We start from the raw sequence: 15515 nt of genomic DNA, 5'->3' as shown, positions 1-15515 counted from the left end.
CTCCTATCGCCCCTAGCGACGAAATCAATGACTACGCGACAGTTGTAGTACCAACCAATGAAACTTTTTGAGTTTCCCTTTCCATTGATACAACTTTCATGTATCTGAGTGTTATTAAACGTGAGTTATTCAAGTTTGTAATCGGAAAGATCATTTGTAATAACACTGTGTGAGTATAGAGTCAGACTCTGAACGAGGGTGAGTGACACTGGACAGAAGTAACATTTTGTAATCCTGTTGGGACCCTGTAGTACGCATGGCATCATACCATAGTTCGGAGCACTTGTTGGAGTGTCCTGGATGTTTGATGGCGTTTTGCACCTTTGTCCGTGGTTGATGTGGAAATCGCGAGGATTCAAAGACAGACAGGTGAATTCGTGCACGTCGATAAATGCATATACTATACTATTAGTATGCTTGGTTTGGTTTGAGTTGCTGTTTTAAGTCCACTTTGTGCACAGTAAGGTTACTCGGGACTGGACCTACAGTTTAAAGTGGGATCCGAACCACTTGTGTCTCCACCGGGTATCGAATCCAGGACTCCTTGATTACAAGGCAATGACGCTACCACTGCGCCATGGGGGAGGTCCTGCTATTAGTATGCAGTAGGTAAGGTATAGCAGACAGTGTTTTAGGGGGAAATTTATGACAGTGGGACACCTGACATGTAGCCCCGTGGCCAAGATGTACGCGCGCGTACAGTGCATTTTGGAACCATCTAGCGGGTTAAATATGTTTTATTGTGTTCCGGTGTAAAGCACAAAACGAACTCTGGACACGTACATACAAGGAAAACTGCAAAGGATGTTAATGAGACAACGTCCTCAATTGGAGATAGTCTATCTCCTGGATTCAAGATTGATTTAACTGAAAGTTGCTATTTGAACGAAGCAGCGTTTATGAGGCGGCTTCAGCACTTTCAGGAACACAGGTCTCCTGGACGTTCTCTGCTGAATCTTGGAGGCCACACTAGAAGTCTTGACGTCCTACTTTACGGCATGACACATGGCATCATTCTCCTAAGCCTACCGGCACACACGACTCACAGATTACAACCCGTGGATCTGTGTGTGTTTAAATAATTAAAATCAGCACACTTCAATTCTGTCAATGCATGTGTGAGTGTTAGTGACGGTTATTAGGGCGGGAAGTTGCCCCTCTCCCCGCACTATGGTCTCTTAAAATTAAGCCTTGTTTACCAAGGAAAAGTACACTGTCCTTGCAGCCCTCCCCCACAGTTTTTGCACCCAATCGTCGCTACTGATGAGGGCCAATGCTGGTAGAACAAACACAGGGAAAATAGCAGTCCACGTGCGTTTATGATAAGATGCTCGGTATTAGACTATATGTTTCACATGGCCAGTAACTTCTGATTTTTTTTACAACTTGTTGGGCAGAGTAATTAATGTGTTAAGAATATTTGTGTCTCGTTCCTAAACTGGATTATTATTTCAGCGGCGTATTTAGAACACTGTCCAGAGTCCTCCTCAGTTGTCCAGTCACACCAGTAGGTGAGGTGACTCTGGACGATTTACAGGTTGCTGTTTTCCTGGCGCTAATTATTTCTGGTTTCATATAAAAAGGTAAAACTGGTATCATTCGGTAGTCATAAGATTTATCTTTACACACGTAGCAGAGATCATGCGAATGAATTAAAACTGAACACGCGAGAGTACGTAATCTCTGAACTGTCCTGACTCTATAGGATGAAAAGGAGATAGAACGATTGATTGATTTACTTGGCGTTTTAAGTCCACTTTATGCACAGTAAGGGTAATCGGGACTGGACCTACAGTTTAAAGTGGGGATCCGAACCACTATGTGCCTCCACCGGGTATCGAAGCCGGGACCCCTTGATTACAAGGCAACGACGCTACCACTGCGCCATCGGGGAGGCCCAACGAGATAGAATGAATGGTTCTATGAAGATACTCTCATAGTGTAATAATTGGCCGGGATAAAGGAGTGTGTTGATGTGTTAATGAATAAAGTTACATGAAAAATCATTGGTCTTCTTCAATGTCACTGTTTCAAGGAGACTTTGTGGGTAGTTTGGAACATGAGAATTATTGTTGTTTTCGATAGCTCAAAAGCATTTTTAGAATTCACCTAGTGGAAACTTGAGAAAATTTCTTCATTTCTCCTTGGCAAGAAAAGTTCAACACGTATGTCCTTTTGTAGAAATCCATCTCTGCCCTTTCACTAAATGAACTTACAAACAAGATTCCAGAAATTAGGAATTGTAGAAACTTTCTCTATTGAACTATTTATTTATTTATTGAAATATCCAATACTGAAGAAGCCATACTAAACCGAAAAGAAACAACAGTAAAACAGTACACTAGTGTTAAAAAAAACACACACAAGAAAGATAAAATAAAATAAACAAAAATAAAATAACAAACAGTACCAAGATAAATAAATTATTTTCACAATGCATTATTTTGTGTAGTGAAATCTTGAGAACAAAAGTTTAAAAAAATCTCCCACATGTGGAGACTAAAAGTAAATACTACATCGCAAATTGCCCCAAAGTTTAATAATAACTAAACCTATTTTCAAGAAACAAATATGGTTGCAGTGGGTAGAGAAAGATGTGTCTGTACAATTCAGTGAAATATTTTTTCAATATTCATGGGTTTGTAGAAGAAGTTATGTGAACATGAGTCTAATGGTGTAGTAACACTTTCATAATGTATGAACATCTTATCAGGGGATCCTGGATTCAATTCCTGGTGGAGGAACGTTTAACAGTGTTTCGGATCTCACTTTAAAATGAAGTTCCAGTCCCGATTAACCTATCCAAACATAAAGTGGAATTTCAATGAACTTTGACAACAAATATATTCCAATGAAATTTTTGCTGTCAAAAATATCATAAATCCGTCAACGAATGAGCTAGAATGAATCCAACACTTTGTGTGCGTATTAAACGTAGTTGTATTGCAACTCTTCATGGGATGAATTGCTAACTATGTACAGCACATAGCCTATTAATGCCTTGAGTAGAGATTTAAAAAAATGAAATTCTTTTTGCATTTCATAACTTCCCCAACATATGCACACAAGGCAAGATATAAATTACAAAAGCACGAATATACATACTTAGTCACAGCCATAACTCATTTCTTACCAATACATACAACAACTCTATAACATATGGAACTTTGATAGAGATGTAAATAACGCATATTTTACAGTTGTGCAACCTTAGAATTGAAACTAAATGGTTATCGATATTCTTATTTGAGGGTATTAAATATACTGAGAACAGTCGAATCTTCTGTGAAGAAAGGTGACAGTCTCTCTCTCGCACACATTATACATATACATATATACATAGAGACAGAGAGAGAGAGAGAGAGAGAGAATCAAATTTCATGTCAATTATAGCTTCATTATTTATTCTCCAGAGCGGAAGAAAGTGGGAAATGAAAAATAGTTCTAATGCGAAACAATGCATATTATTGATGGGGTCATATATTGAGCTAGTTCTGTTTGAAATTGAAATCGGGTTTATGTTAAAATTGCGTAGACTCTCTGCAAAAGGTTATAAATTGCTACTTGTATGAAATTCGTGTGTGCATTTTTTGAATAAACCTTGCGAAAAAAATCAATTTTTATTTTACAGGGATCCATTCTCATTGAAGTCACACAAAACATTGGATTCTGTGATCGACGCTGTCGACAAGATGCTTCTATATAAGGGCTGGAAAAGAATACCGAAGCATCTTTACAAGTTCTACAAGACAAAAAATAAATCACTGGATCACCCACCTTAGCAAGAACAAATATTGTTAAAAGACAGCAGGGACGCAAATCTACATAATGTTTACATTTTATTGATGATTTATTCAGTCGATTGAAGAGGTCGCTATTTTATGCAAAGATATCTCGAAAAATTCGCTAGGAAATGTTCACTATTTAATTAATTTGAGGTGAAATTTGCCTTTCGCACGCGTTGCCTGTTACCACACAATGCCTTTAATGTATATCCATATCCACACTACAACTGCTGGGAGCAGTTTATTTTGATCTGTAGTATTGAAGGAACGAAGGGACCGAAATACAAGGGCGATTAATATGGAATCTGATTCTTAAAGACTTCTGATGATCCACACTATGCATATCGTAACACCATTTATTTGAAATAAACATTGAGTACACGCTTATATATATATATATAAAGACTCTGTAGAAGATCATGCTAATCCATTAATTCAATTTCTTTAAGTATTGGTATACTATTGTACCAAAATGAAGCGAGCTTACACTATTTTAATACAAATGAAAGCAGTTAACAAACCTAGCTTTAGCGATATTTGGCTTAAATATTTTTCACAATAATCTTCACTTGTACCTGTGGCCTTGTCGAACATATTATAATAGTAAGTACGTAAATAAGCAAAATAAATTACCTTTCTTACAATAATATCTGGTAGAAACATTTTTAACACTTGAGTAATTTTATAATTTTCTACGCATTACATTATTTTGTGAGATAGGACAAGATAAAAGTTTTTTTCAATGGATCAACAGATTGGATATATCAACATTTTTGAGGCATCTAATAAGAAAATGCAATTAATTTTTAAAAATACACCTTGTGATAGATATAATGTAGTTTTATTTTACAGGGTTCAAGTATAAAATCATTGAAGTCCAGCGTTATTAGCACCCTCTATGCAGCAATTATGTTGCAAAATACAAAGGTAATGTATCAAAATTTCCATAGCCAATGGTAATATTTGCTTATTAATGATGACGGAAGACTGCCTTTATTACTTATGGGGCCTTGAAGTGAAGTTCGACAATAAATTCAATTGACATTCTCAAATAATATTACCAGGATACAAATACAGAGAGCTTGAATCAATTAGAATCTTAAGCAAGAATCAAATATACAGTTAACAAACATGTTTTGTTTTCATGCCATTCCACTCTTATCGCCCAATTAATTCTAGCTTGAAATTTCAAGTTGCATTGAACGTGTAGGTATGTTGCTTTTGAGCAGCTTCAGACACATATAAAAATCTATTAACTTTAAATATCATTCAACTCAGGCTCTTTTACTTAATTTTGCTCAATGGATGTCTGTTTTCAACATTTTGTATGTATCTGCGTGCGAATGTGTTTGAGTGAAGTTATAAATGTTAAGAAGACTCAAAAATGAGTAAAATTATACAACATATCCCAGGATTTGTAGAAAATCTCTATCGAATAAATATTAATATTGAATGAATTATGAACATGTTTTATTTTGTCATATTTTATTTAGGTAAGGATATATTCATAACAGCTAGTTAAAAAATAACTGATCTGTTGGATAATGAGCTCTAGTTGAATATTTCTTTCCATTATTAGTACTTCCTAACAGAACATAGATATTAGTATATTTTTGCATATGGCAGTAGCTATTTGATATGAATTTCAGAAACAATTTGAGCATCTTATAATTTCGTTATGATCTGAGAGACAATACTGATAGAAATTTGAATCGATCATGACTTTCTCTTTTATTTAATTCTTCTTTAGGTTTGGCTATCATCGAAGGATAATTCAAGAAATTGTACTCATGTCAACATTATGGCAATATCCGTTTTCAAAAGTAGTCTTAAGCAGTTCAAACAAGGAATAACTTTTTTTTAGAATACACTTTGTAATATAATGTAGTTTTATTTTACCGGGTTAAATCTAAAATCACTCAAGGCCAACGCTATCTATTAGCAATTTCTATACACCAATTATGTTTCCGAATCCTATGTGAACTTGTCAAATGCTCTCTTGAGGTTCATATTATCTCTGTTAATTTCTAATCTCGCTCTGAAATCAAATACCATTATGATCTTATCTATAATTGCTCACGAGATATTTTTATAACTGTTCGTTATTATCTTGTGTTCCTTTCAAGAAAGTTTGCCTGCTGATATTTTTCAGTGCTTGTTTCTCTTTTACTGTAATTAAAGCCATGATACTCGTGGAAAATTATTTAGTTTCACCATATATATGTTATATTTTCTAACAATGTATTCCTTATTTACGTGCAACTATCAACTTAGATTTTAATTGCAGACAATAGCATGATAATATATCTTTGACAAAATCAATTACGAATCAACTCAGTATGCGCATCCACCACCTCGATTGATTTATTCATTTAGTTTATTTTGCTTCGCTATTCTGCTACTTTTGGCTAATATGATGAAATTGAACACCACGCCCAGGCCGGGATTCAAACTCGGTATGCCTAGCGACGTAGCGCGCTGTGAAAACCACTCATCCACGGAAGTCGGCTTCCTTCACCTTGAGGTGATCAAATTTTATTAACATTGTGCCTAACCTGTTGAGAATAAATTCTTAATTCCCATGCATCTCGAAGGTGCGGGAACGGGTAACGGAATTACGACCAAATATATATATAAGTTATTAAGCTTTGTTATAGGTGAAATAAATAAAATAAATAAATAAATAAATCTGAACGAAGCCTTCTAGTTACTGTTTCTCTAATTTGAAATTGTGTTTGTTAATTTTGTTGTTGTTTTGGGTAACTTTATGATGATAACCAATTGGTTATGCATTGTTGCATACAATATTATTGTAGTATCGTCAGAATAATCTTATTTTCTATCTTGTTGAGGAACTCGATTATTAATAATGCATTTAAGAATTCATATTATCTCTGTTAATTATTGAGACGTGTTTCTTATGACGGAATAATATGTTTCAGTATTGACTCTAATTTCAATGGTGTCAGTTCTTTTAAATCGAAATTTCATTTGCAGAATCTGTTATTTAAAAATCTGTATCAAAATTATATAATAGAAAAACACACTAAGCATACTAAATTAAATAGATTTAAGAAAAATAAATTTTAGAAATTGATGTGAGTTGTTAATTTCAGTCTCAAAATTATTTCCTCTTAAATTTAATAGAACACTTTCCAAACTCTCAGGTTTGCTTTTGAACATATTTTTACTTTATTGTCAAACATAAAATAAGCTATTGTAATTACGTAAACATTCAAATTCTGAGTTTGTGTGTGTGTCTAGGAAGAAGACAGGACGAGTGAATCTAGTATAAAGTACAATGGAAGACTTGACTTCAAAAGTGAAATATACCGGATTGGAATGTAATGTGTATTTTTCTCCTTGATGGGTTCTTCCGAAAGCTTGCACATGTTTCAATCCAACAGCGCAAGGTAGACATAAAAATGCACAAAATGCGAAAACTACCATAAGGGTATGATAGAACGTCCATTAATGTTAATTTCCATTACATTTATCAACAACCTTTTTTGTAACAACGCTTTATATAGATGGTTTGCTTGTAACTTTGTAGGATATCTGATGTACATATTATAAAACCAAACATATCAATAAAATTGTTGTTTCTATGTAATTATCCAAAGCGAACTTGAATTCAAGTCCTTTATCTCTTTTTATCTCAATCTTATATTTCTTTTGGTTTACGATATTTCGCATGGAGATTATTGTCGATGTACTTTGGTAATTTATTGAAGCAATTAGAGAGAACATTGTTATCGATTAGAGCAATAAAGTCTGTTGCTCATTTCCATTGGATTCCTAGCGCTGCGTAATTGGGTACGATAAGATTATAGGCATAGTATGTTTCATTTTCGGATATTGCGGCTTTAGATTCAAATCATAAAATACGAGAAACGAACGGATCACACTGAAAACATCTTCCTACAGGAAATATTCACTGTTTATTTGGAACCACTTGTAGTGCCTGGTTTTCAGAATCATCTATCCAAATATATAGGGGACAGTTGCCGAAATTGGACCAGTTGGCACTATTTTGCTTCTGCATCAAAAACAAGACACAGAAAAAGAACGAAATTGTAGATATGAAAAGCACAAACTATTAGCTTTCACTTCATATATATATATATATATATATATATATATATATATATATATATATATATATATATATATATATATATATATATGTATGTATGTATGTATGTATGTATTTAAACAAAAAATGCAGGAACCAATATAATAGGGCACATAAACGAAAGTAGTGACATCGGTCCGTTATAGGCATCTGGTTTCGTAACTTGGACCACAGGTTGCTTAGGTTGGACCGCTCAAAAGCATGTACGTATGTATGTCTACGGTATCTAGAAACCTGGAGCACTCACTGCACACACCATTGTGGTATTTACTCCACGTTCGCCGCTTGTAAGAGCACCTACCTGTGATTTTCCTTTCTTTGCTACAATTTTTTGTGGACGTGTCTGGACTGTGGTCAAACCTGACTCATCCACGTTGAATATTCGGTCAGCTGTAAAACCAAACAAACCATACCTTCTACTACACTCGTTCAAGCCATAGTCCTCATTATTGTATGCTGCTATAGCCATTTGCAATTCCATCTCTGTCCACAGCCCATACTTTCCCCGGTCCAATTTGGGAAAAACGTGGCGGTCCAACTTAGGCAATTATACCCCGTTAATAAAAATATGACGCTACACGAACATACGCAACTAAACCATAGTTTTACCACATGTAGTTAGTGGTTAATTTATGGTACTTCTATAATATACTACAGGACATTTGATTACTTACCCCTAGTCTACACAAGAGCTTAAGATCCGAAGCACAATAATTGCAACACGAACAATGGAAACACAATAACAGCACTCCTACTTCGTCGAACGTCTCTAGTTGACTGACCATTCAGTCATTTGTACATCGCACTGACGCCAACCAGTAATGCCAACTCACCTGTTTCAAATACTCGTCTATAGGCAAAAACAAAGGCGATCTAACTTAACTTGGGCAACGGTCCAATTTCGGCAACTCTCCTCTATATAATTTGGGTAGGAAATTTTATCTAATATACCTACCTATCAATCAACTTTCTTACATCAATACATGCAAATAAGAATTGAAAATTTCCATTACGTGGTTATTCCACATTTGCTAAATCTTACTTCAGTTAAAGTGGCAGATTGTTGTATAATAGCTACAGGTGATAGGTGAAAGCCCACAGTTTACCTTGGATATGAACCAAAATTCCCATGTGAACTAACTACAGTGCCCATTGCAGGATATCGAGGTTCTTCACATCCAGGATAATAGCCTTGTTTTTGCCAATAATTTTCCTTTCTTGTGGTGTGCTGTTTCATTTCAGTATGTTAAACTTGTTTTAAATGACTCCTGTTGAGGTTTTATTGAACAACAATAATTCACGTGAAGGTAGGTGTTCGTACGTATGAGTTAATAATTTATGATCCAGATTTTTAAGATTCTTGGTAAGGAGCATTTTAAGTGATTCGGATCCAATTCTAAACTGGTAAGTATGGTCTCAATTGAAGATCTCGGGTGTAAAACATGGTAAGTGACATTTTGGTAATTTTTGAGTTACAAAGTAAAATGTGTCATTCTTCAATTTTCGAGTGAAATTGCAAGGTCATATAATTTGCATTAGACTCAGTGAAGATTTCTGAAATTGGTAAACACAACACAAAAACAATTTATCTATAGTATAGCTCCTAATAACCTTTTTTCTTAATGAACTCAGAAATGAGCAAAATGTCACTTACCATGATTTACATCCGAGCTCTTCAATTTATTTACGTCTGCATAAAGTGCAGTTTCAGGGATAATGAATAAACATTATATAGATATGTTCCATATCACCATGTGATTCGACTAGCGTACAAATTACGCGTACAAAATCATCAATTGAGAACTAATGTAAAACTAATAATATTTTTCTCGACTAATAATATGCCATAAACATGATCGAACAATAAAATTATTCCGAGAAAGATGCCAGAAAGCTACGAAGGATGTTACTCATCTTGATGTGTCAATTACGCCTTGACACCTATTACATAAATCACATAAAGTGAGATATCGTGTTGATAAAGCGCATAGGATGTGGCGTGTTTAATATTACCCTCAGGTTCACCTCATACGTGGATTGAAAAGAAAGTCCGAAAGATAACCTTACTCTCTTTAGAACATAGGAAGTTAACGGATAAATATCAAATTATGTGATTGATCAACTTCATGTGATATGTAATAGTAAATTATATTGCAAGAATCACCAGATTAGCGAATGAGCTAAAGAAATACATCATTACCTCTCCCTCTTGATTTTCTTAGTAGCATGGCGTTGCCATGGTAAATGCGCTCCAAAGCGAATTTTTAATAAACAGAAATTATACCACGATGACCCCAAGACCATCAAGGAGTCAAGATTCATTTCTGGTGGATGGGGTTGGGTGGGATATTTCAGTTCTGGTGGTTTGGATTATATTTTAAACTGTAAAGGTCCATTCCTATTTCCTGTATGCGAAGATAAAGAGGACTGCAGACAAAATAAAATTGATGATAAGACAAGGAAAATGTACATATTTATTATCTGAATTGGTTCGCCTGTCTGTATTGAGTCGACAATTCACATCATTTTCCCAATCGCTGTATTTGCGATAATAATACACCTACAGTGACAGAATCAGATGGACATAAAGGACTGCTACATACTAGTTTAATGTTACTTAAGTTATCTTGACATGTTTCTGTGTCTGTATGTTCGAGTTTGTGCTAGTCAAACACACACTCATATACATAGGTGTGTGTGTGTATTTGTATGTAATTGGAAATGAAAGAACTGTACAAGCGTACCAAAGGAGAGAGTAAAACGTGCAGATATGTTCATCCATAACGATGTATATACTCTGCCTCTGGAATCTGTGGAGCAAGGCCGCGCGTAACGGAAGAGAAGGGGAGGAAGTTGGCTGGCAGAGAAAAGCAGTACACGCTCCTGGTAACGGCTGGTAACTGCACTCACTTCCTCTCCCGCGTGTTCATTAGTCGAGCCTTTCGAGCCACTACTTGCGCCGAGACTTGCTTTCGTTCGCTCGCTCCACAGATTACCGAGACAGAGTGTAGGCAGGGTGCGAAATCACTACAGATTGGTGGGGGAAGGAGCAGACACACAGACACACACAATATATATATATTGGCACGTGCCAGTTCCGACGACACAATGAGAAATGTAAGGAAGAAATGTTTCACGAGAGTGACGATAGATGGCAGCACGCCATATAAAGAGGAGCAGAGTTAATTGTAGAAACCAGGAGCGGAGAAGAGTGATTATATATATTATAGTAAATGCAAAATACATAAAGGAAGAGTATAAAAATATAGAAGGAGTGAATAAAATGTTGTAAATAGCCAATTAAGATAGTTAAAAATATGCTCGTATATGAAACAATTAGGAAAGTTAATAAGTGAGCAAATGAATTGAGAAATGTATCCTTTTTGGTCCTAGTGATGAAAATTTGATTTAATACCTCTGACGAAGAGAAAATCGTCAGCTTTTGTGGTTGTCTGTCCCTCGGTGGCGCTGTGTCCAAATTAGACGCCCCGAAGCACTTACGGTTGCGCTCCTTATTAGGCCCATAGGTAGCGCTTGCTGTTAGCGATCCTGGCTATTCCCCTTTTGGTCGTTACATAGGAGGTGGCTCTACTGTCAGTTTAGACGCCCCTAATCTTTCTATAAGTATAGCTTGAGTTGCTGTATAATGCAAAAAAACGGGGAAAGCGACCACAATCCCTTGAGATTAAGATATTTCTATAGCCGTGGTAAATAACATTTTAGTACCTCACGAGAGGGGGTAGCAATATATACATATATAATGTCATTACATATATGTCAATTATCAAATAATTCAATTATATTAAAATAATATATATTATATTACAAAATATCGATTGTCCTTCATTCAAAATTCGATTGCAAATTTAAGATATTACTACACTGCTAATGCTGTGAACAATGATTTGCTTGAGTAGAGGGAGTGGCCAAAATTAAGACAATTTCTGTGTTCTGGAGATTGCTGGGTTGAGTGTCCTTAGAGACGAGGCTCTGTTGTTCATTCTTTGTGTGTGTTTTCGATATTATTCCCGTGAAGTATATTCGACTTCAAAACTAATTGTTTATCTTTTGTTGTTACAACGAAAAAATTCTCCCCCCCTGGAAAAGTTTGGTGGGGGAAAATTATAGGATAAGATCGTTGGTGGGGGGAATTCCCCCCTGTCCCCCCGGGACACCCTGAGTGTAGGTATGTATATTTTGTAACTATGACATTTACAATGAAGAATATTTAAAGGTCATTGAAACAATTGAATATATTTAGTGTACTCTTTTTAATTCAAACTTGGATGATTCGAATTACTCGGTAATTCGACCAGAAGTTCTTTCCCTTTGAAATCATCTTTAATGATACATATTCTTCTTAATTCGAATTCTGTATGATTCGATTTTTTTTGTGTCCCCTTGGAGTTCAAATTAAAAATAGTGCACTGTAATTATAAAACGCTTAAGGAGTCACGGAATATTTAATGTTCACAATAATTTAAATAATATAAAAAGAAATAAGACACACATTAAGTAAAAAAATATTGTTGAGACAAGTCGTTTGGAGAACACGAAATCACCACTTAGTCAAGGAGAAAGATAAAGAGTTCACAGAGAACATGCATGGCTGGAATGCTAAATCCCACTTTTATTGCAGTCTTGCTCAAATATAATTTTCCAAAGCATAAATACCTTAGACGCAAACTAAAACCTTTCTTCCCTTTTGTTTTTCTTGCTTGTTTTCAGTTGCTTGCTCTTTGGTTGATGCGACTTATTTTCTTGTGTCAGAATACACAACTCAATATATCTGCGGAGATAGCGTTTTGAATGGCGTTTCAAGATACCAGTTTCTGAATGTATTATTTCTTTAGTTTGTCTCTGGACATCTTCCTCTATTTTAAAGTGCGTGAATGTCTAACCTAGATGTGAAACCCACACACTCACACTTCAAACGTGGGAAGATTGATTTCAATCTTCAATTTTACTGGACCGAATACGCCCTTCCCTTGAGCGCACAGCTGGAAGTAGTTAGATGATCTCCAGCGGTGATTTGTTCCAGAGAACGATATTTTTGGCGAGTGAACATTGCACACAAACAGTGTCGACTACTTGTACATTTTCACACTGTTGTGAACCACTCTGATTAAAATGCACTACACTCACAAATACCCAATGCCCCTAAGCACATCGACACCCGGCACATTGAGAGACAAGACATTGGGAGAGAGATGAATGCTGTTGACAATGGTTATATGCATATTGAAAAGGGGAAGGATTAGAAACAGCAGCATTAGAAGATTTTAAGCAAATAAAATGAATTAACTTTATTGATCGATTTGGTTAATTTACTTTACTTTTCTGCCACTTTTGGCTAATCTCCAAGATGTGGATGAATGATGATATGATGAAATTGATGAAAGGAAACTCACAAACAACACCCACGCCGGGATTCGAACCTGGGCTGGGCATGGCTGCTCTTTGTGAGCGTGAACTTCATTTAAAATCTGCATGGCACACAGAATAGGTGTAGATAGTACAAAAAGATTGTTGAACGTTTTACAATAGACACACTTTCCCAACATGGTCAAATTGACTTATCAATATGCAGTCTGTGGAGAATGCTCTCCAAGAAGGTTGTCGCGGTCGGTTGCGTTGGACACTAATAAAGTGTTAATTAACTGTTAGCACGTGTTGTCACTCTTTGGAAAATCAACTACGGAAATATCTGCGCTGAGGTTCAACAAAGATATTAGGAAAGCTAAGTATTATACGGACTACTCCATTTGTCATTGACGAGAAATGCCTACGACGTTAGGTTAGGTCTGTTAGGTTAGGTTCCATTAGCATATCTTCTTAGCCTAAATAATATTTTTTCATTGTATTTATGCTAATGGAACCTAACCTAACAGGCCTAACCTAACCTCGTAGGCATTCCTCGTCAATGACAAATGAGGTAGTCCGTATAATACTAAAGTACCGCTAAGTGTACATACATTAATACAGAGGAAATGGGTAATGGGAATAACTTCCACCCAATGATTTATTCACACATCTCACCACACATGGTTATTTTAATGATAAAGCTACACTTATACCTCCTAAAATCATGATTACAGTCCCTACCTTCAAATTGAAAATTCCTTACAAAACCCTGATCCCCACGCCAAAGTATGCCTGTCTGGATATCTTTTAATGAGCTCATAAAGCACTTTTAGCAAGTCAGAATGCGTCAGAATTTATATCGATTATCTTCACCATTATCCTGGTGTCATTATAGTTTCATGCACTGTCACTAGTCGATAAATTTGTGCTGTATACAATGTTCTATTTACAGCTTACGGATCACTGAAGATGTTGAGGTTTCAACTAGTTAGGCCACAATCAATAGGGAGAAGGGTAGATTTTTGTAGAGCTTCAGCTCTGTGTTCAAAAAGGAAAGACCAGGAGGAATTCTAGTAATTTTCCGTTTTCACATTTCAATATGTTTAATATTATGGCGTAACTAATACATGTCGATTATTTAATTATGGTAGCAACAACGACGAATATTTGAGTTATAAATGTAAAAATGGGAGTCATTTTAATGACTTATTTGTAGTTTTTTCCAATATTAGACAATTAAGTAGTCGTTATCGTCTTTCATCCTTGATATTAGGTTCTAATGCCGTAAACGATGACAGAACGTATATTGTCAGAGAGTGAGAGAAATTCGGTTGGAAACGAATTTAGAAATGTAAAGTTTCAGAAGATGAGCCTACAAAGGGGGTGGGGGACGACGACTTCATTCGCTCCACTCTTCAAGGGAAACGTAATTCTCCTTGGTTAAGTAGGCTAATATCTGCATAGAGAAGCCATGATGGTCCAGTTGGTAGGGTGTCTGACTGCTATGCAAGAGATCGGAGTTCGATTTCTGCGGTGGGTGATCGCCAGTAGCTCACCAAACCCCTGGTACCTGGGAGGTAAGCGTGGTGGATGAATGTGATCGGAGGGTGGTGCTGATCACATCGCCTCCACAAATGACCGAGATAGTCAGCCTACGTGGCCTAGTCGGTAGGGATCCGACCGCGACTGAGGAGACCTGGGTTCGATTCCCGGGGTGAATGATCTCAGGTGTCCCTGGGCTCGCTTCACACCGATTCTAATCAACTAGTATCTGATGGTAAAGGTGGCAGGAGCGTGGTGCTGTTCACATAACTTCCACTGTGGCTTTTTTTTTGTTTGAGTTAGTTTTTAAGTCCACTTTGTGCACACAGAGGCTAATGGGGAGTGGACCTACAGTTTAAAGTGGGACCCGAGCCACTATGTGCTTCCCCCTCTCCCCTCACCACACAGACCTTGTGTACATTCATGTACAGGGATAACTTTACCTTTTTGCCAAGCATTTGCAAGAAAGGAAACTCTTAAGACAGTCCGGGCATGTCAATAACCTTGATGTTACCGCAAAGTAGAAAGATTACGCTGCATATCTAGGCAGCAATATAATTCGGAAAAGTTCTGAGAAGCTGCACCGTCTCTCGTCCAATCCGTTGCTTCGGATAAGCTGAGCTCTGTGATATCTAGGAAATCCAGTACCTGCGAACTCCGCAATTTCTCTCTCACACGGGTTAATACTC

General features: G+C 36.3%; 1 protein-coding gene across 4 annotated transcripts in view; it reads left to right on the top strand.

The window, feature by feature from the left end:
* Positions 1-7361, top strand: part of LOC145984202 (sialate:O-sulfotransferase 2-like) — an 84388-nt gene extending 77027 nt beyond the window's left edge. For 2 of the 4 annotated variants that reach the window (XM_083117730.1, XM_083117729.1), the window contains exon 7: positions 3632-5238. In XM_083117730.1, coding sequence (XP_082973856.1) covers positions 3632-3782 — 151 coding nt within the window. In that variant the 3' untranslated portion in view covers positions 3783-5238. Of the gene's footprint in view, positions 1-3631; positions 5239-5535 lie in introns of those variants that run through there. The other 2 variants (XR_014441285.1, XM_083117731.1) reach the window with 2 other exon arrangements.
* Positions 7362-15515: the final 8154 nt, after the last annotated feature.

The sequence above is a fragment of the Lepisma saccharinum genome, chromosome 2, assembly GCF_977018435.1.
Source record: "Lepisma saccharinum chromosome 2, izLepSacc3.1, whole genome shotgun sequence".
Classification (NCBI taxonomy): Eukaryota; Metazoa; Arthropoda; class Insecta; order Zygentoma; family Lepismatidae; genus Lepisma; species Lepisma saccharinum.
Note: the sequence above shows the minus strand (reverse complement) of the source record. Positions and strands in the feature narration are given on the sequence as shown.